The sequence below is a fragment of the Myotis lucifugus genome, unplaced genomic scaffold (genome assembly GCF_000147115.1).
Source record: "Myotis lucifugus unplaced genomic scaffold, Myoluc2.0 scaffold_629, whole genome shotgun sequence".
Classification (NCBI taxonomy): domain Eukaryota; kingdom Metazoa; phylum Chordata; class Mammalia; order Chiroptera; family Vespertilionidae; genus Myotis; species Myotis lucifugus.
In genome coordinates, this window is record NW_005871677.1 from 271,383 (window position 1) to 296,115 (window position 24,733).

General features: G+C 56.1%; 1 protein-coding gene across 7 annotated transcripts in view; it reads left to right on the top strand.

Annotated features, from left to right (window-relative positions):
• The first annotated feature begins 1,818 nt into the window (after positions 1-1,818).
• Positions 1,819-24,733, top strand: part of NFIX (nuclear factor I X) — a 63,858-nt gene continuing 40,943 nt past the window's right edge. For 3 of the 7 annotated variants that reach the window (XM_014447236.2, XM_014447235.2, XM_023746138.1), the window contains exons 1-2: positions 2,362-2,574; positions 2,936-3,467. In XM_014447236.2, the coding sequence (XP_014302722.2) occupies positions 2,377-2,574; positions 2,936-3,467 (730 nt within the window). In that variant the 5' untranslated portion in view covers positions 2,362-2,376. Of the gene's footprint in view, positions 1,930-2,361; positions 2,577-2,896; positions 3,468-24,733 lie in introns of those variants that run through there. The other 4 variants (XM_006105046.3, XM_006105048.3, XM_006105041.3 and 1 more) reach the window with 4 other exon arrangements.

Below are 24,733 nucleotides of genomic sequence, written 5' to 3' on the forward strand. Positions count from 1 at the left end.
TGGTGTCCATCTTCCTGCCTTTGTCACTTCTCTGGGGTTGGCTGCTGTGTTTGTGGCTGCACGGAGTGCTTGTCAGCGGAGTGGAGCGCTGTGACAGGAGGCTATTTTCATAAACTGTTGCAGTTTCTCCAGCCGAGCTGCATTGCGTTGGCATCCCTTGCCACCGTTAATGGAGCTTGCGTGGCTGGGTGTGGGCCCAGGGAGGCAGCCGACTTCGCTGGGGGCTGGGGAGGGGGGTTCAGGGGGCCGGGGGCGGCCTGATCTGGGAGGGCTCCCGAGAGCCGCAGCCCCAGGACGAAGGGGTGGCCGGGATGGCGGCCCCCTGGGCGCCAGGTCCCTGCCCTGGAAGTGCTGCTGGCATCGACACTTTCCGAGCTCCCTTTCTTCGTCTCTTTCTATTCATAGCCCCGCTCATGTGTATGGCCAAGGAGGAGAACTTCCACTCGCCCCTGTGCTCTCCATAAATAAAAAAGAAATCGGACCAGAAAAAGAGAGAGTCTGCAGACTGAGAGAGACTGAAACCAAAACACAGAGAGAAGGCGCAGCTGCTTTCCCCAAGGCCTTCTGGGGCTCCCGCCCGCCCCGCTCGCCTGCCCGCCAGCCTGCTCAGAGTCAAGCCTTTATTTATTTATTTTTCTGGCTTAAAAAAAAAAAAGAAAAAAATTCCGAGTCTTCCTTGATCCTAGCCCACCCTCCACCCCACCCCCTCCAAATTTGCTGGGTGGCCACTGCCAAATGGACCCGGGTGGGAGCCCGGAATGAAAAATTCATAACTGCTGGACTTTGCTTGTTCATTAGACGTGAACTTGTCGATTGGGCAAATTGTTTTTGGTCTCCAACTGCCGGGGGCTCTCCCCACCCTCCCGGCTCGCTCCGTTCCCTCCTCCCCTTGGACGCAGCCATTGGCTGCTCGAGGGTGTCTCATTGCCAAATAGGTGGATCCTTCTCTCTCTCTCTCTCTCTCTCTCTCTCTCTCTCTTCCTCCTCCCCCCCTTTTACTGGCTTTGGCAAGAGCAAATGGATGGGGATTGAGCATGAAAGGGGAGAGAGAGGGAGTTTGAGAGAGAAAGAGAAAGGAAGCAAAAAAAAAAAAATCCAAAACCCAACCAACACACACACACACACACACACACACACACACACACACACACACGGCCCATCCCATTTCCCTCTCCCTCGCTCTCTCCCTCTTTCTCTCTCTTCTTCCCTCCCTCCCTCGCTCCCTCTCTCTTTTGCATCCGTCTGCCAGCCACGGTCTGCAGCCGGTCCGAACTCGTCCCCTTCCCCGGGAATCTGCAGCTCCCCCTCCGCCTGCGATCAGCCTCAGAGGCGGAGGGAAGCAGCTCCAAGTTTACACCCTGTGCGGCTGCCAAAGCCGAAAGCCTTTTTCTTCAGCTGCTGCTTTTCCCTCTCCTGGTTTTTGTTTTTGTTTTGTTTTGCACGGGGGTGGGGTAGGGTGTGTTATGGGTTGGGGGGGGGGGTGTCGGGAAGTAGGTTTTGATTTTTAAAATTTGCATCTTTCTCTCTTTTTTTTACAAAACTGGAATGGGATGCACAAGGGGTGAAATTGAAAAAAAGAATTTTTTTTTGTTGGCTTTTGTTTACCTGCTGTGTGTGGCAACCGGCTTGCTCCCTCTCTCTGCTTGCTATCCCTGACCTTTCTTTCTTTTTGCTCCTTTTCAAAAAAAATATTAATTTTCCCCTTCTGTGCAATGGAGCGTGGGGGGGGGGAGGGGGAAGGGTTTGAGAATCCACCCAAGCCCGGCCCCTATTCCCCAGAACACCAATAATAACCCCCTTTAAAACATTTACCTTCCTCCCCTGCTCCTCCTCCTCCCCCCTCCCCCCACCCGCCCCCAACTCACAACTCTGTTGAGTCCAGAAGCTCAGAATCGGGCGTTGGGCTTTGCCGGGTGCTTCAGATCCATGGTAATTATTTAATTTTTTCCAGTTTTATTTTTGTAAACAGATATCCATTATTATTTAAACTTCAAACAAGCAAACAAGCAAAAAAAAGAAAAAAAAAACCCAAAGCGAGAGCCCGGCCCTCTGTCACCTGACTGAGTGGGGAAGAGGGTGAAGGGGTCAGTAGGGACGGGGCGCAGGACGCCCCACGTAGCTTTTAACCCTCATGTGGCCGAGACAACCCCCGTATTTGTGCTAACAAGGAGTGTTTTGTTCCTTATGACTGCGATTAACATTAGTATCGGTGTCGGTAACAAAGCTGGAATCACATATTTAGGCTTTTCGATCTGATGTGTTTTTTTTTTAAATGCTGGGGTGGGTGTTCCAATGGGAGCCGGAGAAGAGAGAATGCAAACAAGCTGGGGAGGGGGCCGCCAGCGCCTTCTCCTCGCGCGCTCGCTGGCGGATGGCATGTTCTCTCTTCTTGGGGGTGGCCACGAGCCGGCTGGCGCTGGGGGCGAGGCGGCACCCACACGCCCCGAGTGCGCGTCCTCGGGCGCCCGCGCAGACCGGACCCCGTGTCGGGGCGCGCCGACACGCGTTCCAGGCTGCGAGAGAACATGGAGATGTCATGGGCGCGACAGAGCCTGGCGCGGATACCAGCAGCGTGTGTGTGTGGACCGCAACGTTGTCTGTGCGCGCGTGTGTGTGCGCGTGTGTGTGAGCGAGTGAGGGGGAGAGAGAGAGAATAGGTGTGCGCTCGGGCGCCCCGTGCCTCTGTCTGGCTGCTGAGGCTGCGATGGGCGCAGGCGGCTGGCCGGGCTGGTGGTGCCTCCAGACTGCACTTTCGTAGAACAATCGCAAGAGGAATCGCCGTGGGTGGGAGGAGGAGGAGGAGGAGGCGGCGAAGGGGATTTCTCCTGCGTCCCCTTCTAACGCGTGTCTCCCGTTCTCTTTCCCCCTCACCCCGTCTTCCCCTCCTCCCGTCCCGTCCTCCCTCGCCCGCATGCTCCCGGCTTGCCGCCTGCAGGATGAGTTCCACCCGTTCATCGAGGCGCTGCTGCCTCACGTCCGCGCGTTCTCCTACACCTGGTTCAACCTGCAGGCGCGGAAGCGCAAGTACTTCAAGAAGCACGAGAAGCGGATGTCGAAGGACGAGGAGCGAGCGGTGAAGGACGAGCTGCTGGGCGAGAAGCCCGAGATCAAGCAGAAGTGGGCGTCCCGGCTGCTGGCCAAGCTGCGCAAAGACATCCGGCCCGAGTTCCGCGAGGACTTCGTGCTGACCATCACCGGCAAGAAGCCCCCGTGCTGCGTGCTCTCCAACCCCGACCAGAAGGGCAAGATCCGGCGGATTGACTGCCTGCGCCAGGCCGACAAGGTGTGGCGGCTGGACCTGGTCATGGTGATTTTGTTTAAGGGGATCCCCCTGGAAAGTACTGACGGGGAGCGGCTCTACAAGTCGCCCCAGTGCTCGAACCCCGGCCTGTGCGTCCAGCCACACCACATTGGAGTCACAATCAAAGAACTGGATCTTTATCTGGCTTACTTTGTCCACACTCCGGGTAGGTCACGCTCGGTCCCCCCCACCCCAATCCCCATTTTATTTTACTTGCTGGCATTTGTCCTGTTGATTGTTGCTTTTCTCTCCGAATGATACACCCTAAGGACCGACCCAGGGCGCCCGCCCGTCCTGTCCTGCCGAGGCCTGCAGCACGCCGGATGTTCAGTTTTTCCTTCTGTTTCGCTCCACCCTCTCTGTTCTTTCTCCTTGGCTCCCTTGCCATGTTCTGATTTTTGATTTTCGTGCATCTGCATCTCTGCAGGACCATGTTACCCAAAAGACATTGCAGGGCTTAGGACTGGGGCCATGGTGTCCCAGAATTACTTGCCATGGTGAGAGTTTGTGATAAACACCACCACCAAAAAAAAAAAAAAATCCACTCATTGCTCTGATTTAACATGAGCCAAAAGAAGTATTTGGGGGCAGGTGCTGGCTTTCCTGCCGCTTCCCCTCAAGTTCAGGGAAGGCCGGATTTGGCACAAGCGGGGTGGGCAGCAGTTCGGTGGAGAGAGGGGTGTGTAAAACCTCTGGGTAGGAGACAGAAGGAATAGAGGAGAGGAGCGAAGGCAGAGGGGGGCAGATTCTGGGGCCCAGATGCCCAGGCAGGAGCTCTTGGGGCTGGGGTTTGGCTGTCGGAGGGTAAGGAAGTCATCTGATTGCACAGAGAGTGAAAAGGAGCATGAGGCGTCTTATGCTCTTCCCCTTCACCTGATTTCTTTTCCGCTGAAGTGACCAGAAAACAGGATGGCTGCCCACACTCCCTGCACCTCTGCTGGCGGGCAGAGAGGCTTTGGGGCACAGGCATGTCAGGGAGCACGGAAGAGATCTTAAAGAAGCAAAGAAAGTAAAAAAAAAACAACTGTAAAATTTCCTTTCCTTTTTCTGTTCCAAGTAGTTCCAGTTCTCTTTGCTTTTCCAATTTTACTCTGCATTTTGGGTCAGGGTGGTTCAGTTTTCCCCTTCTGTTCCCTCCCCCCCCTTTCCCTTTTTATAATTTCTTTCCGCTTTTGTTTTCTTACAAATTGAAACAGAGATGGCTGGTTAATTTTTAGCCTCCACTCAGCTACGCCCAATTTACTGCCGCCTTTGAAACCTAAATGGGCGGCACTCTGTGATTAAGCAAGGCAGAAGTGTGTTTACATTATACCCAACCAACTTGTAATGAGAGGGCTACCAAACCTTTCTCTCTGTGTGTTTTCCTTTCCACCATCCCAGTATTTTTTTCCTTCTTTCTCTCTTGATGTGAATGTAAGAGAATGTGGCTTAACTTCAACTCGAGTGAATGTTCTTTCCTCTGCAAGTGTGTGTGTGTGTGTGTGTGTGTGTGTGTGTGTGTGTGTGTGTCTTCCTTCCTGTTCATTCACAAAAAAGAAAAGCGACTCACTTTTCTGCTGTGGTCACCCCTTTGCCTCTTTGGGAAGTTGGGAGGAGTGGTGTGACTTAATCCAGAAATGAAATTTTGGGGAGCTTTCAGCATTGTGTCAGGAATGGAACCTCGACTGAAAGTTTATATGTGGAATTGGGGCGGGGGAGGAAAAGGTGGTGCTTGAGGCCTCTCTACTTACTCATGTCTCTTGTCCTGAAAGGTGGGGTTGGTAGTTGGTTAGAGGCAGAAGGCCCCCTACCCCCGCCCAACTCCACCTCCCTCTGCGGATCTTTCTAGGCCTGCACCTGCCCCTGTGACTATCGTGAATCCTCATGAAGAATGACCAACTGCGAGTTTTCTCCCTTGTTCATCCTTTTTCTTTCTGAAAAAGAGACCAAAGAAATTTAAAAAGTTATTCCCTCGTTCTCTGTCTATACAGCAAGTCAGAGGGGCGTGTGTGTGTGTGTGTGTGTGTGTGTGTGTGTGCCTAGTGGTGGTGGAGGCGGCTTGGGGAAGGCTTGGAGCCTCCAGCTTGTGTCTGCCAGGTACCTCCTCCACGCGGGGTTTCTGTACCTTTTGATTTTAGAAACAGGGTCTCCATGACAGAAATCAATATTCATCTTCCTCCTGCGCTGGTTTCCTCCTGCCCGCTCTCTACGCGGGTCCCTGGAGCTGAGCTGTGTTCCTGGCCTCCTTTATTTTAGGCCAAGTTCTTGACTGCTGCCACCACGGATGGGGCCGAGGTCGGGTGACGTTTGTGCGAGGAAAGAGGCTGTTTCCGGGCCAGCCTCCTCTCTCCTGAACTGACCAGGCAGATGTCAGGAGAAGAGAGGGGTCCCCATCCGCCCCCAGCTGTCATGAGGTCATCAGCCCAGGAATATGAGTGAATTCATGCTGCCCCATCACATGCAGCCACGGCCACCTCTGTCCTGGCTGAGTTCCTTGGCAAAAGCTGAGTGGAGAACTAAGGATTTTTAAAAATGATTTGTCTATAATTCAGGTCCTGGAACTCCAGGGAATTTCAATGAAGGCTTTTCTTGCTGGAATTGCTTTAATTCAAGTGTGCTTTCCTGAAAGAGTGAGGGTGAGTCGGTGTGGCAAGGGCCACCATTGGGCCTTGGGTAGATGGTCTTGGGATGGTGTGAAGCAGGCAGGGCTTCTCCAAGTCACCCCAGTTGGCTAGGAAATGTCTTCTGGCCGAGCCCCCAAATGGCATCAGTGTGGCAGCCTAGCCTTCTCCACGCTCATACCCGCAGGCCTGCTCCTTCCTCCCAGTATGAACTGGGGGAACGGGTGGGGTGGCCGGGGCTTGGACAAGCATTACTTTGGACTCTAAAAGAAGTGTTTTCTTTCCTTAAAACTGGGCTGAAGAACCTGATCTGGGCTGAGCGGATGGTGCCGGGTTTGATGACAAGCCAACTTGACATGGTGGAAAGTGTGGGGGAGTGGCTTCGCCTCTGGCCGCCATTGTCATCGCGGCTTTCTTGAGCCCTTGTTCTGCCTCGCGCGAAGCTTCCAAGGGATGGCATGGTTGAGAGGGGACAAAGGACGCAAGTGTGATGTCGGGAGCTCTGCTCCCAGCGTACGGGGTCCAAAAGGTTGTGTGTTGTGTCCTCCGTGAGGGCATCCTTCCTTCAAGGAATCTTGCCGTTTACCCCACTTGGGAGGGGAGGTTGAGGCAGAGCAGGGTCAGAGAGCACTGCCGTGGGGAGGAGAAGGTGGTGCGTGCCTGGTGACGTCCTTCGATCCAGAGGGGGTGTCCCAAGGCAGGTGGCCAGCGGTGGAGAGGAACCTGGAGCCAGGAGGCCTCCGCTTGTGTGAGGAAGGAGGGCTGAGCTGGTCTGGAAGCGCTGGCGGACTATCTCCAAAGCTTCCTCAGGTTCTAAAGGTGAACCGGCATCTCCAGACCTTTCCTAACCCAGGAAAGAAGCACAACCTGAAAGTAATAAATTGCTTCACCCAGGTCCTTCCAGCAGGCCCGCGGTGGAGGCCCGCGGAGTCCACGCATTTGGGTGGTGGCTCCTTTCTCTATCTCAGCTTTTTCCTTACGGAGACGTGTACGGTAGAAGGAACCCACACCACCAGTGCCAACAGTTGTCGCCTGGTGGCCAGTCTCTATCCATCCATAGCCCCCACTGCCCAGCCACGCTGGGGTGTTTGGAAGAGAAGCCAGGCAGTGGAGCTTTTCATCTGTAAATGTAATTTCTGTATCATCTCTGAAGAGAAGGATTCTTGCAAAACGTACCCATAGTACCACCATGACACCTAAAGAAAAGCAGCATTTTTTTTTTTTTAGTGCAATCTGATCGTCAGTGTTCACTTGTCCCTCATTATCTCCTAATTTTGTTTGTTTGGATCTGGATCCAAATCAGGTCTATGCGTGGCAATGGGTGGATCCGTCTTTCAAGATATAATCTCCAGGTGATCCTCCTCCTCCTCTTCCTCTTTCTCTTGGTTTCTTTTCTAGCAGCTTTTGGGTTGTCGTTAAAGGAACCAGGTCATTTGTCCTGTAGGGTTTCCCGTCTGACTCTGCAGGCTCCGGTTCCCTGTCAGTCAGTGCGCTGCTATGAAAGGAGATCTGCCCCCTCCTCGCCGCCAGGCCTTACCTGTGGAAGGAAATGGCTTAGCACCTGAGGATGTGTCTAAGTGAACTTTTTCAGGGGCAGGGTCGTCCTCAGGTAGAGCATCTCCCCGGTTTTTGCACTCTGCTTCGGGGCTTGTGACTTCGCAGTAAGCACCGGTCAGTAAGCACCGGTTTGGGGACTGAGGGAGGGCTCCTGGTCTCCTTCCTTCTTCCGTAGTGGAGGCCATCGCTTGGCTACGTCAGCCGTGCCAAGATATGGCTGATGCCAGCAATGCTCCCCCAAGCCTTTGCTGGGCACAGTCCGTCTGGTGGCACTAGTGTAAATTCGTGGGAAGGGCCACAGGAGCACCGGCTGCCCTTTGTGTGTGTGTGTGTGGGGGGGGGGGGTAACTCCAGCCATGGCCACTGTGCCTCCTTTTTCAAGCCCCAGAAATGCCACTGGTCTGCAGCTTCGAGGCAGCGCCATCTGGTGTCAGGGCCAGCAAAGACTGCAAGGCCCAGGAACTAGATTCACACCGTGCAAGAAATACAGGCTATCTTTTAACCCCTAGAACATCCTGGAAGAGATGTCGCTATTGTTCAGCTTTGGTTGTAAAACTCTTCAGTTCGTCTAATCCGGGGGGCGGGGGGGTAGGCAAGCAGTGGGTTACTGTTGCAATTACTGCCATGATGTCACCAGCCCAAGGCTGTCTTCTTCCCTTTACCTGTAGGTCTCATTTCTCTGTCTTCAGGGACAACTTAGGTGTAACATGCAGCCTTTCAAAGGCTTAAGGCAGATCTCGGGGTTCCTTTCTACCTCGCTCCCCCGAAGCTGTTCCTTCTCCAGACCTAACTTGCCCTTCTCTGGCGCCGCCCGCATTTGGCACAGCCTCTTGCGCCCTTGCCTTTCGGTTACCTGGAGGCCTTCTTAAACTGGAGCATTCTGTCTTGAACGCAGAAACGGCAGGCGCGATCAGATCTCACGGTAGCTGCTCCAAGATTTTCAGGGCCTTCCAGCTGTGTCATTGGCGGGGCCCCGTGTAAAATGAAAACGTGGGGCTCCTCGTTCAAAATGATTAGGGATTGCAACGCGACAACAGTTAGAGCGTGGGGGGCAGCTGCCCACGTCGCCCGCCCATGAAGCTGACCCCGGCTGCCCTTGCTCTGTTCACGGGACACGGGGTGCTTGGCTCTGAGTGGTGTGGAAGGGTGATGGGGCTCAGGCCGACCTCAGAGAGGAGATCGAAATGCCCAGACCCTGCCCTTGAGCTTGGTCTTGTTGTGGAACCCCCTTGGCTATCTGCTCCCCTCCCTTCAGGTGGAGGTCCCTGCTGGCTGCGATGCACAGGGGGTCTTGGCGGAGTGCTCACTCTGCTGGCTGAGTTGGAAGCTGTAGCTCCAGGAAGAAAAGAGCCTCCCTTGTGTGAGCTTGAGGGATGTGTGAGGCAGAGGATGGGCCACGAATAAGCCGGAGGGGAGGGTACCTATAACCCCAGCCTGGTGACCAGCTGTGCTGCACCGCCCGCCGGAGGAAAAGGGGCCACTCTGCGGCAGGAGGGCTGGGGTCCAGGCGCGCAGAAGGACTTCCTGAGGATTTGATTTACTTTTTGGCATCGCCGAGGGATGGTCGAATTTCCTTTATTCATGAATGTGCGCTTGGTGAACCTACTGTGAGCAGGGCCCGTCTGAGAATGAGAGAGTCCTGCGTGCGGCCGGCAGGGTTTGGGTGAAGGCCTGGTGATGACTTCTAGGAGGCACCATCCTGCAGGCACGACTGACCGACCGACCGACCGATTGACCGACCGACCGACCGATTGACCGACCGACCAGGACCGTGCATTGACCCATGCTAGAGGGGAGGGAAGACCCAGCAGAGCTTCACAGGGGCAGCTCCCAGTGGGCCGTGAAGAGGGGAGGGAGGCAGGGCCCATCTGGGCAATCTTCTAGGGTTGCAAAGATCTGGGGTGCCTAGGAAGGGTGAGCCGGAAGGTCCGAGGGCTGTGCCATGGTCCCCCTCTGTTCTGGTGTCCCAAGGCAGCTGGGGAGGAGGGCACAGCTGAACGTCCCCCTTTCTGCCCAGGGAAGAAGGCGGCTCCCTCCCCACCCCTTTTTCTCTTTGCCCCATCCGTCCCACCACCCCCCTGTCTCAGGAGCTGCCACGCTTCAGTTATTTTATCCTTCAGTGTCCGATTCAAAAGTCCTTTCAAAGGCCCCAGCCGTGTCAGAGCGGTGCTCGCACAAAAGGCCTCTTTGATTTCTTGTTTGTTTTCATTTGCCAATGGAGGGGGAGGGGGCAGGAGAGAAAGAGCTGCTGGGTTTTAAAATTTTTATTTGGGTTGCTTCATTCTCAGAGGGGTCGGCTCCCTGGAACTCCTTTCTGAGTTGGGGGCTCGGAGGCAGGGGGCACCCTTCCGTGGAGAGGGCTGGAGTGGGAAGTGAGGGCTACCCCTGCAAGTAAGGAGTAGGTGCGTGTGGGGGGGTAGGATGTAGTCATTGATTCACCTTCAATGTTCTGTGCTGGGCCTGAGGGTGGGCAGGGCCAGGAGGGAGTCCCACTGCTTGGCCAGGGAAAGTTCTGGAGTGCCTGGCCCCAGGGGACACGCCCCCCGCAGAGGCCTGCTCACGGTGGTAGGACGGGAGTCGTCCTGACCCTCGGCTTTGTCATTGTCTCTTTCTCGTTCCAGATTCTGTCGTTTCCCTCTTGGTTGGATGCAAAGGGGGTGGGCATCCTTCTAGCATGCACACTCCTCTGATACCCATAGCACCTTGAAATGCAGACGGGGGCTCCCCCCTTTCCTTCAGGGAGTGATGTCGTTGTGGGTGGTGAAAGGTCAGCCCAGCAGCATGGTGCCCACAGGCCTGGGACGAGCCCCAGACCCCCCAGTCTTGCTCTCCCCCCTGTGCCTCCCGCCTCTCCAGGATGGACACTTCAGCGTGGGCCCCCCTCCCAGAGGACCCAGCCGATGGCCTGTGGGGGACCCTGGGGACCGGCCAGTACTGCCGAGGCTCTGACAAGCAGGGAAGGAGCTACGGCTGAAAGGGGGCCAAAGGCACCCCTGCCTGCCCGTGGTTGGGGACTAGAAACACCAGCCCCGTGCCTGTCAGGTGCCTATGGGAACCCACGTGGGCGTGCCCTGACATACCAGGAAGAAGGTTGTCATGCCCGCGTGGAGGCCTGACTGCAGGGGTTCGAGAAGAGAGCGCTGGGGAGCGAGGCTCGGGCAGGTGGTCACGGGCGTCAGCAACAGGGAAGTGTGCCCACTGGGTGAGGGGGGCTCCGCAGGGCCTGGCTGGCAGACGGGAGGAGGAGGCTGGGGGGCTGAGCGATAGATAAATATAGCTGATGGCATTTCTGATGATAGGTTTTTCTTGGCACCGAGGGCACCGTGGAAAATAGCACGACAAGCGCCTGGCCCCACAGGCCGCCGGCGCCATCTTAAGCGTGTTGGAGCTGAAGGGCTGCTGGCATCGCAGGAGGGTCCCGGAGGCGGAGGGAGGCTTGGCTGCACTGGACCTCGCCACCCTGGGTGCCTGGGCTCCTCACTTCCCGATTTCCTGGTCTCGGGGGAGTTTTTCTTTAATATTTTGGGGCTGCCCTTTGTGAGCCTGGCTCCCAAGTGACTTGTCCCCCCCTCCCCACCACCACGGCCTGTCTGTTGCTGGGGGTGGCAGAGGGGGGGTTCTAGTTTCACTTTTGATGTCTTAATGAAGCCCTAGCATGCCACAGCCCGGGTCAGGGCCAGCGTTGCTGTTATTGGGGGGCATCCAGTAACTTAAGGGGCACCCATTTGTCCAGGCTCCCCAAGCTCTTTGTCCCCTGTCAAGGGAGGCGGGCAGACCGTGGTCTCCGTGTCCTGCTTTCATTCCAGTTTTCCATCGAAGGCCCAGTATGACGGAGGCTGCGTGCTGAGTCCTGTCCGTATGTGACGCGCTGAGATGCTCACACCAATTCTAGGTTCAAACCCGAGCTCCCAGCCACGTGTGTGCGTGCTCAGGCGGCACACACTCGGAGGGGTCTCCGAGTGTCGTGAGGAGGTGGTGAACCAGACCCGGGGACCTGGGAGGCGTCCCGGAAGATGACCTGCTCGAACCACACCTGGAAAGACGGGAAGAATTAGCCCGGTTTTGTTAGCCGGCTGAGCGGGTCAGCCTGCCGGGAGCTGGGTCCCCCCTCACGATGGTCGGGTGATCCAGGCAAGGCGGGTCTTATCATCCCCACTGTATAGAGAAGGGAACCCAAGTACACAGATGTCGAGGTACCCAGATCACACCATGAGTTTCTGGCAGAAGGACCCCAAGTTCCAGGTCAGTGAGCACCTCGGCTTTCCTCCATGGGCCTTGCCGCCTTTGAACTTCGCTGCTGGTCCCCGTGGTCGCCGTTGCTCTCTAAGAGCTGTGCTGGAGGGGCTGGGCCCAGCCTGGGGCTCAGCCAGCTCAAGGGCTCCCCCAGCCGGCTGAGCAGTTGGGGTGGAGACAGAGAGAGGGCGCCTGGCCTGGCCTGGATAGTGGCCTCCCTCCCCACCGCCAGCCCCTGCCTCCCACTTGGGAGGAAGCATCATTCCATAGACAGGGCCTGTCGGCTGAAAGCCTGCCCTGCTTCGGCCAGCTCAGCTTCTTGGTCCCCCACCCGGAGCATGGGAGAGGGCAGGTAGAGTGTGCAGGCAGTCCAGGCGTGGGGCCAGGCGGGCGCAGCTGGGTCCTGGGATCCCTGATCCTTGCTCTGTCATGCCCTTTTCCTGGGAGCCTGGTTGGAGTTGTGGTTTGAAATAAAAATGCATGTAGTTATCCTAATTAACCAGCCGATCGATGGAACTTTTGCAGTCATCTGCTCTTCATTGCCTCCACATAGACGCTCACCCTGACCCCTTTCTTAAAGTTTGCAAACGTTGGGGCTGTGTGCATAAAACCTCTCCCAACGTGTCGAGGGGCTGGGCTGTGGAGAGGTTAGTTTGTGGCCAGAGATTTTCCCGTTTCCGTGGCTAATAAGACAGGGACTGACCCTCTAAACCAGGGATAGCAGCTTCCGTAGAGCCGGGTTTCCCAACCGTGGCACTGTTGACTCAGGGGCCAGATCATTCTGTCAAGGGACCGTCCTGTGCATTGCAGGATGCTTAACAACATCCGTTGGCCTCCACCCACGGGGTGCCAGTTGCAACCCTCCACCCCAGGTGTGACAACCAAAATAGCTCCAGACGGAATTGCCCCGGCTGAGAACCCCTGGCCCGGAAGAAGCAGAGGGATTCAGATAGAGTGTCCCCCGTATTCAGCTCTGGCCTCCCCTCCAGGTTAGGACCTCAGTGACCTTTTTGAACATGGTGACGGAACCTCTGCGCCCTGGCTGTGCCCTTGCACATTCTGTACTGTTTTCCCCTTTCTGGGCAGCAGGATCCTGGGACGAAGCCACTGGGGGCTCCTCTCCCCCCCAGGAATCATGAGCCCCTCCGAGTCTCCGACTGAACGTCCCTCCTGATGTCCTGCGTCGTGGTCTTTGTGTGCCCGGGCTGCTGATCTGGGGGCTGGAACAGGGACTCGGGCCCGTGTGTCGAGGCAGTGACCTCACCAGGCCCGTCCCAGACCCGAGGAGCAGCAGGCATTTGTTTCTGCACGGGATGCAGAGGCCAGACGTGTGGCCTGAGCCTCAGCACTTCTCTTTTTTGAATGATGTATTTTTAATATATATTTTTATTGATTTCAGAGAGGAAGGGAGAGGGAGAAAGAAATAGAAACATCAATGATGAGAGAGAATCAATGATCGGCTGTCTGCTGCACACCCCACACTAGGGATCGAGCCTGCAACCCGGGCATGTGCCCCAACTGGGAATCAAATTGTGACTTCCAGGTTCATAGGTCGATGCTCAACCACTGAGTCATGCCGGCCGGGTGATTGATATATATTGAAATATATATATACTTACTGTAGTAAGACACACTCTTTGTAAAAAATGCAAACAATAGAGAAATGTAAGAGGCCGGCTAGCTTCCCAAACCACCCTCCTGCACCAGAGAGAAACTTACTTCCCTAATCTGTGTAAGTTCTTCTAATATTTTTCATCAGTTCATATAACAAATAACTTAAATATAAAGAGAATCTAGTTTAAGAGCAGATGGTACGTTTGGGCTCGTTGAGTTGACTCCATCCAGTGCCACTGTGGTTGTAACTTTGCCTCTGCCCAGTCCACCTGTGTCCCGGTCACCCCCGTGCAGAGCCAGTGCCCCCTCCTCTTTGCCCCCGACGTGGCAGTTTCTGCCATTCCCTCCTGGGAGCAGGGCGACTAGCACAGCGTGTGCTGGCGTCCGAGTGGCCAGGATCCTGCTCTGGGGCATTCCCGCTGCAAGTGGCATGGAGGTACTCTGACCGTGGAAGTCCGGGCTCAGGCCTCAGCCTGTGCTGAGATCCCACCAAAGGCCCAGCCATCAAGGCATGGGGTGGGCAGGTGTTGAGGGAAAAAGGGGCCACTGATAAGTGGCCTGTCCGGCTTCACTAGGCCTGACTCTGGCCTCTCACCGCTGGAGCCAGCTTCCCAGCTGTTGCCATAGGACCGTCCCTCCACCAACTGGCCTGTCGTCCTAAGGCTTTTCTAGGCCTTTCAGGTTCCTTCCGGGCGTGGTTGCTGCTCGTACCCTTTCTTAAAATGGGGGTGAAGTGTCCCTCCGCCTCCCAGGGTTTATCCCATCATAATTCTTTGTGGCGGGCTTAAAGATACGGCAGAGAGAAGAGTGTTACCCGCAGGCCAGGGGCAGGCACAGGACAGGGAGAAGGAATCTGGAGAGAGCTTTGCGGCTGGGCTTCCTGGTCTCGGGGAGGCTACAGATGACAGGCGGGAGTAGGGTGACACCTGGTGACTCTTCTGGACGGGGTGCCGTGTGCGGAGAGATCAGGAGATCCCTGGAGGTGGCCTGCAGGAGGCCGACCGAGCACAGCCCTTGGGAAGTGTGTCCTTATTATGCCGGCAGATTATATCCCCATTAGAGCATAATTATTATATAATGGGCATTATTGCATAATGGCAGTTATATAACACGTGGCCCGGATTACAGGAGAGGGGGGTGTAATAAGTGTATATCCTCTGGCTATAAATAGCCACCAGCCCTACATTGTATCTGTGGTCACACCAGAGCCACCTTATAAATACCCAGTGCTGGGCTATAAATTTCTGAGTGATGACGTAGGCAGCCATGGTACCTAGTTAGGGGGTAGTAGGAGGGCCCTGCAGCCTCACCAGGCCACATGACATCATCGTTTCCATAGCAACAAGAATGCTCCCCGGGGGACCAAGTGGAGAGAGTCCTTTAAAGGGAGGGAGGCAAATGGATCGAAAGCTTGGGTGGGAGGTTCTGAGCCGGGGATGAGTGGGGTGGGGTCCCCTGGGTGGACGACAGGGAGGGTGAGACAGGCCATCTACTCTCAGATGTTCTGCTAGAGCCAGGGCAGGAAAAGTGCCTTTCATCTCCTCTTTCGAGGGTCTCGGGTCCCCTCCCCGTGTGTCATGTGAGACTCAGCCCCGTGCGAGGGAGACCAGGGGAGCCAAATGGTCTCTCTCTGCCCTTTCCTCCTCCAGGTGACCTCTCCGTGGCTCTGGGACCGCTTGCCAAAGGGGAGGTGAACGTGGGCACACCAAAGCTCTGCACCCCCATCTGTCCTCCCCGGGGCGGGGCCGCTCCCCTACCAGAGGTTTTAGGCCACTTTTGGCCTCAGTAACCGAAGAAATATGTGAGCAATTTGGTGAGCGGCTGAGAGAGCCTCGTGGAAGTCATGGTGCTGGGAAATGGCACCGGGGAGAAGGAGGCGACAAGGAGAATCGTTGGCCACAGAAGCGGCCGTGGGGTGGGGTGTAATCTTCGTCGGTGTGTGAGAGGTAGTTTCATATTGGATGGTAAAGCTCCTCTTCTCATCCCTGAGGGTAGAGAGGAAATGAGGTTTGTTGGCAGGTAAAATTGGGAAGGAGGCAGGGCGGGTGACCAACTCGTCCCATTTCGCCCAGGAGTCTCCTGGTTTCAGCACTCTTGTTCCGGAAACCCCTCTGTCTCCCGCAGACCCGATTGTTGGTCACCCTAGAACAGCGGTTTTCAAACGGGAGCTCTCTACCCCCCAGGGAACGTTTGGCAAAGTCTCTAGACCAGCGGTTCTCAACCTGTGGGTCGCGACCCCTTTGGGGGTTGAACGACCCTTTCACAGGGGTCGCCTAAGACCATCGGAAAACACATATATAATTACATATTGTTTTTGTGATTAATCACTATGCTTTAATTATGTTCAATTTGTAACAAAATATGTCCTGCATATCAGATATTTACATGACGATTCCTAACAGTAGCAAAATTACAGTTATGAAGTAGCAACGAAAATAATTTTATGGTTTGGGGTCACCACAACATGAGGAACTGTATTAAAGGGTCTCGGCATTCGGAAGGTTGAGAACCACTGGTCTAGACACTTTTGGTTGTCACAACCGTGTGGGGGGTGCTGTTGGCACAGGACAGTTCCTCCACAAGGAACCACCTGACCCCGAGCGTCACTAGTGGCGAGGGGGAGAGGCCCTGCCTGGGGGGGAGGGTGAGCAGAGCCTGCATGTGTCTCCTCAGGACGGCATGCCCCACCCCTGCTAGCAGAGTGGTCTCCTGGCCTCGTCTCTGAATTTCTTGCTGCTCTTTTTTATTTTCCCCCTGTGCTTTGATTGGTTGCATGTAGGGTTCTGGGACTGAGGGATCTTTTCTAGGGAATCATGGGGCTTCTGAGAGGATCTTCCTCCTTCTCAAAGCTCGGAAGCCCTTCAAACCTAAGACAGTGCTGAGCAAGCGCCCTGCCAGGCATGGGGCATTTTTGCCTGTTATCTTAAAAAAAAAATAGCAATGGAAAAATCATTAAACAACAGACTCTTGTTGTTTCTGAGAGATAAGACCTACCCATTTTCCCCACCTTTCAGGCCAGCTCTTCCTGCGTAGCGAGCAGGCCACTTCCGCCACCAGGCCCATGGGGGCCTCTGAATGTACCAGTCCATGAAGCCCACTTCCCAGACCCAGCAACCAGGGCAGGGCTCTGCCACCCAAGGAGACTTCATAAGTGGTACAGATGAATGAGCTGAATCCTACTCTGGCATATGGAGTTCGCAGGATCTGGGTTATAAGCTACCTTATGTCACTGATAGTCGATTATATTGTGCCTAACGTACATGAAATGTAATTGCAGGCCTGTGGCTAACGCCTACCTGTGTTTAGGGTGTGTTGAGTTTATTATGTGGTTGCAGTTTGCTTGGCACCTTCTAGACCTAACGACAGGCATCGTGTGGCCAACTGGGTCACCGTTTCTGTTGCCTGGGACGGGGCGGCAGACAATGGCCAAGATGGCGGTGCGGAGCTCTGGTCTGCACTGGGGAGCTGGCCAGAGAGGAGGATCAGCTGGGCCCGGGCTGCCCCTTTGTGCGTCAAGCCCAACTTTTGAATTTGGACTTGGGATCAACACAGCTAATGAGCACGGACGGGGAGGCAGGCCCACGGGTCTGCAGGCCAGGCCCTGCTGCCGCGCCAGGGGGAATTCAGCGGGGAGCGGTGCTGGCTTCGAACACAAAGGCCACTGCTCCGCGAAGTAGTAATCCTCAGGGGATTGCCAGCGCGAGAGATAGGGCCAAATGAGAGGCCCCGGCCCTGAGGACCGGCCAGATTTCTCTCACTTATTTATGGTGTTGTGGTTTATAAAGTGGGCCCGGCACACAGATCTCCGGGCATAGTTTCAAAAGCATGCATTTCTTTTAAATTAAACAACGTGCGCGCGCACACACACACACACACACACACACACACATTCACACACACACACACACACACACACAGTCTGTTCAAGCCGTGCTGCTGCCCAGGAGTGTTCCTAGCCACGTGGGACAGTAACTGAGGATGATGGTCCTGCAGCCACCGTCTAATATTAGATTTTGTAACTCAGAGATTCATTAATATAATTACTCAGATGCCAGCCTGGCTTGGCAAGGCCTCTCGAATTGTGTTCCCCTCCAACAAAGAGCTCGGGCTGCGGGGATGCCCGGGTGAGCGGAGCCCACTCCCTGGTTTTACGAACAGAGAGCAGAGGCGTGTGGGGGCTTCCTCGGTGCACACCCCTAAGTGGCATTGCCAGGGTGGCGAGCCCTGCCTTTATGTGTCTCGTCTGGAGACAGGCCCCTCTGGAGAGCCTGCCGCAGGAGTGGGCCGTCAGCGGGGTGAAGCCCGGCTCGAACGAAAGGCGGTGAGAGGTGGTCGCGGGCCTTGGCTGGGAGCTGGGTGACTTTGCTCCCCTGTGACACTTGGTATTCGCTTTTGTAGATTTCTCTCACTCGGCTGAAATCTTAGAGCTGGGACCGTCTCTTACCTGCCTTTGCACCTGTCTCTCACCCGCGTGTGGTTTTATACCAGCCCACAAGCCCATTCTGAATAAGGAACTGTCTTCAGATGGGGAGCGGCGGAGGGCCCATCCTTGAGAGGATGCAAAGGCACGAAACGTCCTGATCAGAAATGGGGCTAAGGAAAAAAAGGGGGTGCGGCAGGGGAGAGTGGCTGGTGTGCTTTCTGAGTGGGGATCGCACAGGGAAAATCCTGATAGGTGAGGCGTGGTGGAAGCTTCTGGAAGGCTGGGAGGGATGTGGCATGGAAGTGAGAAGCTACGGGTTAATGGTTTGAAAGGGACTTGGTTTTGCAAAAATATTTTTTTTCCCTTTCTGAGAATGAGGTGTCAGGAAAATGGGGAAAGAGCAGCCCTCTTCCTGGTCCCCCCTCCCCCCTCTACTCCCTGGCCCCTTGTTAAAGGGGCCATTGCTGGGTAGGCCCCAGGCCACGCCTCAGCCCACTCTGCCCACCTCCAGACCTTTCCTGTCTTTTTGGCTGGGCCTGCGAGACAGAGGGGGGGTCCCCACCTCTGGCCTCGCAGCATACAGGCCCCCAGCCCACGTCCTCCACAGACTCGGCCTGTGTCCCCTGAGTTCACCCTTTAGGGGGTCTGCTCCATGTCAGAACCTCTCCTCCGCTAGCCTCACAGATGCCCTGGGCCTGGGTTGGCAGGGAGCAGCCCGGGATCGGGATTGCCTTTTGCTCTGAGCCTCCCCTTTTGCCAGAAGCCCGGGCCTCGGGTGACTCCTGCGGACGGAGGAAGATGTGCGGCTGGCTCTTCTTGCCCTCGCTCTCCTGGGGACCCCTCTGGCCCACGCCTCCGGCAAAGATGGCTGCCGTCCCCCAGCTGGTACATGTACTCCCAGCTCTGGCGGCTGGACTTGGTTCTTAGCAATGAATTATTAAAGGAACGCGAACAGTGCGTTTCTCACACACTGGCAGCACAGCCACGGCTCCGCACCGACCCCAAAGTCGGTTCTGCTGTCGGTCTTACTAGTTTTCGAGTGAATTCCCGGCACGCCCCTCTCCAGCTTAGGACACTCCGGCCAGCCACTGCCTCTCTGCTCCTGAGCCTCTCTCCTCAGGCCCCGCGTGCCTGTCCTGGACTTTCTTGGAAAGCTGTTTTCTCCTCCCAAGGCCCCTTGTCCAGTGGAGGGACGGCCCGGTGCCCAGTCCCGGGAGTGTGGCCTGTGGGAGTGTGACGTGCCTCAGCGTGAACGTGGTTGGGTGTCCCCCTCCTTCCTGCTCTGTGGCATTTGGCCTGGAGCCCCCTTGAGCCTGTAGGTCCTGGAGGCTGGAATCTGACTGGCTCGCGGGAATGCGGCTGGATCCTCAGCGGTGGTTTTGCCATCGCTTTAGTATGTGCCTCTGCAATTGGGGAATCTTTTTGCAGTCTCTCCTCCATCCCTTGTTTTTAAAAAAGCTATTTTTTTTTCTGATTATAAGATGAGTGCATATTTATATCATCATAAAAATGCCAAATAAGCACAAAACCTAGAGGGATACATAAATCTTATCAAAATTCTACCCCTTAAAGAGCCACTATTAACCTTTTGTTGCATTTTTATACCTATTCATGTACATACTTATTTTTCTTTTTTTAAAAAAATGTATTTTATTGATTTTTTTACAGAGAGGAAGGGAGAGGGATAGAGAGTTAGAAACATCGATGAGAGAGAAACATCGATCAGCTGCCTCCTGCACACCTCCTACTGGGGACGTGCCCGCAATCAAGGTACACGCCCTTGACCGGAATCAAACCTGGGACCCTTCAGTCCACAGGCCGATGCTCTATCCACTGAGCCAAACTGGTTAGGGCTTATTTTTCTTATTTGGAGTTTATGATAAAAACGCTTTGGGGTGCTGCTTTTAAAATGGAACACTATTGTGTACTCGGCCATGTCACAATTTTTCAAAACTAATTTGTGGTGGTTTGGCATCTTTTCCTATTAGCTGCATTGGCCCTAATGCTCGAAATTTCTAGTAACGTCTATCCCCTTTTCGTTTTGACAATGATAAACTACCCTTTGTTATTAAAGGTAACCCTGCTTATTTAAAAAGCAAACAAACGTGCTTGAGACTTCAGCACGCCAGAGCCGCTGCAGCCCCCCTCTGTGGGGGCCATCAGGTCTGGGGGTTCTGTTTGTGAACTTCAGACGCAGGCTTCCCAGCAGCGCATCTCCAGGCCAAGGGTGTAGACTCTTGTGAAGACGCTCGTGTGTACTGTTAAGTTGCTGTCTGGAAATGTGATTCCTGCAGACGGCACGCCAGGGCCTATCTTGCCACATCCCCAGCTGCACCCTGTTCATGCCAGAGCCCCAGAAAGACACTGCCATCATTTGCACTCGCCACACACCTATCGTGTCATATCACATCAGGATGCGCTTCCTAGGAGCCATGGGTGGATGTCAGCTGCATCAGCTCACATGTCCTCTGATGGACACGTGCTCTCGTCCTCTGTAAGAGCTAACCTTGGATCCACCCCACACACTTGTACCCGCAAACCCCCAGTTTTATGTGGGTCTGAGGTTCCCCCTCTCAGGTCTCTCTCTGAAAGCACTGTTACAAGGGAAGGGGTCCTCGAGGCCCCCAGGAGCTGGCGGGGGAGCCCGGGTAATTCCTGGCAGTGAGCCGGTGCTGGCCATGGTGTCCTAATGGCAGTCACCCCTAGCGCTACCCCGAGGGGCAGGCCTACGGTGGCCGCCAGTGTGCGTCCAGAGAGCTCCTGAGGAAGCAGCTGACCCCTGAGGTCTGTCTGCCGCCAGGACAGTAGGCCTGCTTGGTGAGGTGTGCGTCCTCCTATGACTGAAGGGGAGACTAAGGGAGGGCAAACGCCTCCCTCCCGCCCGCCCTCCCTCTAGGCATGCCTGTGTGAGTGAGTGTGCTCTCTCGGCTCCTGCTGTGTAACCCTCACATCCCACATGCACACGTGCCCTCCTTCACCTTGTACATCTTTCTGGCCCGTGAAGGCTGCAGCGTCTCAGGTCTCTGGTGTCCCTTGTCCCTCACCCCATCTACTTGATGCTCCATCTTCCCAGAACTTAACTGTCCTCAGGCCTTGCGAGGTGGGAGCCGGTCCAGCAGGGAGGGGGTTCTGAGGGTCAGGAGAGACAACAGAAGCTTCCTCCCTCCTTCTCTGTGGCAGCAGCGCCAGACAACCTGCTCCTAGAGGGCCTGCCATGGGTGGGACAAGTGTGTTTATGAAGCTTGGTCTATTCTCTTCCTCTGTGGGTGTTCCACATGTGATACCCTGTGGGTATCTGTGTGTGTGTGTGTGTGTGTGTGTGTGTGTGTGTGTGTACCAGTGTTGGTTGGGTGCGTGTGTAAATGTCAGTGCGAACCACACTGAGGATGTTAGAGGAAACTTCGAGGCTGGCGACGGATGGTCAAACTCCCGTTGCTCCCACGAGGACAAGCAAGCCCAGGGAGAGGGCAGTGGCCTGTCCTCGGTCACCCAGTGAGTACTCAGGTCACCCAGGGACACAGCCACGGGCTCCAGGCCCTGGGCCCCTCGGGCCTCGAGCGATGGAGCGAGTGGAGTGTCTGTGTCGGCTGTGTACGCGCTCGCTGTGGAGTGTCAGGCCCTTCCCGCCCGCTCAGCCGCTGAGCAGCTCCTTCTGGGGCTCTTTGTGAACCTGCCTCGCTATTAATCTACCTGTTAGTAAAAGAGATTACAATTGCCGTAATTACAGGGCGCTGCGGCTCCACCGGCAGGAGCAGGGCTGAGTGAGAGGCAAGGGGTGGGGGAGTCCAGCCCCACAGGAAGCTGCTATTAAAAGCCCCGTGTTTTGATATAGTGCAGGGACAGCGGCCCTTCCCTGGGTGCTGGGCAGGCCCTGAAGCGGGGCTGGATTCCACCCAGGCTCGGGCATGGCACAGGAGGTCAACAGGGCTGAGGACAAGGAGGGCAGGGGAGCCCCGGGCCCCCTGACTCACAGGCCCCAGGCTGGTGCTGCCGGGACAGGCCTTCCCAGGCTCAGAATGGCGGAGACAAGGTGGCCCTTGTCAGAGTGGGGCAATGACTATCCTCTGAGGGGGCTCTGCAGCCACCAGCCCCCACTGATTTGTGTGTTCAAACGGAAGCGCCTGGTCTGTGCCGTCACCAGCCCAGAGCTGTGGGCAACGTACTCCCAGGAGGAGGAGACACGGGTGATCTTGTCGCACAGGGGCTCTCAGTGGAGGTGATTCTGGTGGTGTCCGGAGACAGTTTTGGTTGTCACTATGGGGTGTGTGTGTGTGTGTGTGTGTGTGCGCGCGCGCGCGCACTACTGGCATCTAGTGCTGAGGCCAGGGATGCCGCTGTCCCCCAACAAAAGGGACGGCCCCCCACAGCAGAGGATGATCCTGCCCTCATGTCAGGGTGTCTCCGTGGGGAAGGGAAGGAGTGGGAAGGGCAGGGCAGGCCCCAGGAGGGCTCGCTGACTCCCTGGTGCTGTGTCTCGAGATCTCAGTGCAGGGTGCCCAGCAGAGAGCACTGTCGCTGGCTGGCAGAACAGGCACCCCAGGCCGACAGCCCCGGCGCATTGACCTTGTGGTCAGTGTCAGTGGCTCAGTCCACTCCCCTTGCTTTCCTGGCAGACCCTGCACTTACTTGCCCTTGCTCCCCACCCGCCTGTATCCTCGTTGCCCGCCTTGGCATCTGGGCGTTAAGGGTGCAGACCCTCTGCCCCAGCTCCAGCCTCATCGGCCCCTTTGGGTGGGAGGAGTCACGGGGAGGGGTGCATGGCTGAGAAGGGCTTTCACCCTCCCACTCCCATCTGCAAAGGCGCCGGCTACACCGTGGCTTCTCCAGAAAACAGGTCTAGTCCGGCCTCCCCTCTGAGGCATGGAGCTGAGCCGGATGGAGGCCTCACGGGTAACCCTCTGTGCCTGCTTCTCTGGATGGGCACAGGAGCCTCTCCCCACCATCCACGCCTGAACACAAAAGGGGCGCTGCTGTGGGCCGGCACTGTGGCCCTTTCCCACTTCTCTTTCCAGTTTTGGCCCCATCCTAGGTGCCCCTTGGGGGAGAGGACCGGATGGCTGATTCGGGCTGGGCAGGGCGGGTGCAGGCACTCAGTCCTGTATCTTAGGGCATGTGCGCTGTTTGTGTGCAGGCTGTGCATGGGGTGGCTTCTGATACCCTCCCAGCCCTTCGGCCACTGCGTCTGCTTTCTGAAAAGTGCAGTGATTTTCAGCTGTTGTGAATTCTGGGTTTCACACCGAGTCCCTAATAGTGGAGTCGCTACGCTCCCCCCCTCCTTTTTCTTCTGCCTTGACAGCTTCAACCTTATAATTTTACCTTCTCCAGCCTCCCATGTGCTCCTTTTCTTCCGTCTCCCCTTCCTGAGATTTTTGCTGCTCATCGCAGGGAACCCCCTTTAAGGAGAGACCGCTCCTGACAAGAGGGGCGGGGCCCCCTGTCAAACACTGGAGTTGATGTTTTGTTTGGGAAAACGTCTGTAAATAGGCTGCGAGGCGGTGATTCTTCATGGATCCCTGTGCACGAGGGCGTCTTCTTGTGTCTGTGCACATCTCCTCGCGGGAATGTCAGGAGGAGAGAGAAAGGGAAGAGGGGAAGGAGGGAGGAGAGAGGCGAGGGATGGCTTCTGGGACAGTGTCTTGGCCTAAGTCACCGGCCCCGATCAGGACAGGGCCCAAGGCCCAGGCTCTTTAAGGGCCAAGGTGAACATCAGAAGAGAAGCCGCCGTGGTCACAGTGGCTCAGGGTTGGCCGTTCAGAAGGCTGAACAGGGACGGTGGGCCTGTCCTCGCCGCTGAGGCCCCGAGAGGTGGGTGTGGAGCGAAGGATTCCTCCCACCCAGCATGGGCCGATCGGCCTAGATTCCCAGGAGCAACGTCGCTTCTTCCAGCCACGAATAGGAGCCCGTTTCTCCCTGGACGCGAGGCTGTCTCCTAAGTAGCACCGTCTGCAAAGGCACTCCCGGCTCCTTTCTTATTTTTAAAGTAAGACTTGTTGCCTGGGATTGGCCCCCTTTTAAGTGTCAGGTGGCTCACCTATTCCAGGATTTGACTAACAGCAAACTCACTAAAAACCCTGGGGTGCTGGGCTTTATAAACGGGGCCACGGCCGTTTTCCCGCCACCCGCCTTCCGGGACCGCGGAATGCTCTGCCTCTCAGCCTCTCTCTCCTCAGCCAACACCCTCCCTGAATCCATTTTGAGTTGCTCTTCCCCGGCCCCGTTAGAAAATGTCGGCTCCGACTGCACCACGCTCGCGAACAAAGGTGCAGAACAATTTTGGCTGCTTCGTCCAGGAAATAAATTCCTCTCCGGTGCCAGAAACCACTGAGTGGTGCCATGTGTTGAGCTCTGGGGCCCAGCACCATGGGCAGGGCTGCTGCTCGGGGAAGGGTAGGCTCAGGAGGCTCTGAGGATGAGACGCTTGCTTTCCACACACCCCACTGTCCCTGGTCAGGGACCCGAGAACTTGCCCCGTGGCCTGCTCTCCCCGGCCTGGCTTCCCATCTGCAGTTGCCCGTGGTTTGGTGGGTCTCCGGACCCACGGCAGACAGGCCACTCTCTCTGTCCCTGGGTGCCCGCACCTTTCTTTCCGTGTGCCTTGCCCGGGAGCTCTTGCTCTGTCTTCTTTCTTCGCCCTCACCTGCAGTCAGCGTCACCGGGGCATCACGTCAGCTCCGACAGTCTAATCCTCAGGTTATGCGCGGAGGCCTCGGTAGACAGAAGTATCTCGCCGGAGGCCATGCACTGGGTACTGCCGTCCGGGGGCCTGTCCCCTCTGTGCACATCTGCCCCTCCTGCTGATGCCCTGGCTTATCTCAGGCCTGGTTTCGCCAAACTCTTCTCTCTAGCTAGCTTCCAGGCCGACATCTGGCTCATCCCCCACCCTGTGTCCGTAAGTGAGCTCACCACACCCCAGCTCCCCTCCTTTTTCTCCGTTCCACGACTTGTCTCAGTTGGGGATGGTACCGCCTACCCAAGCTCATGAGCCCTCACAGCCCAACTAACATG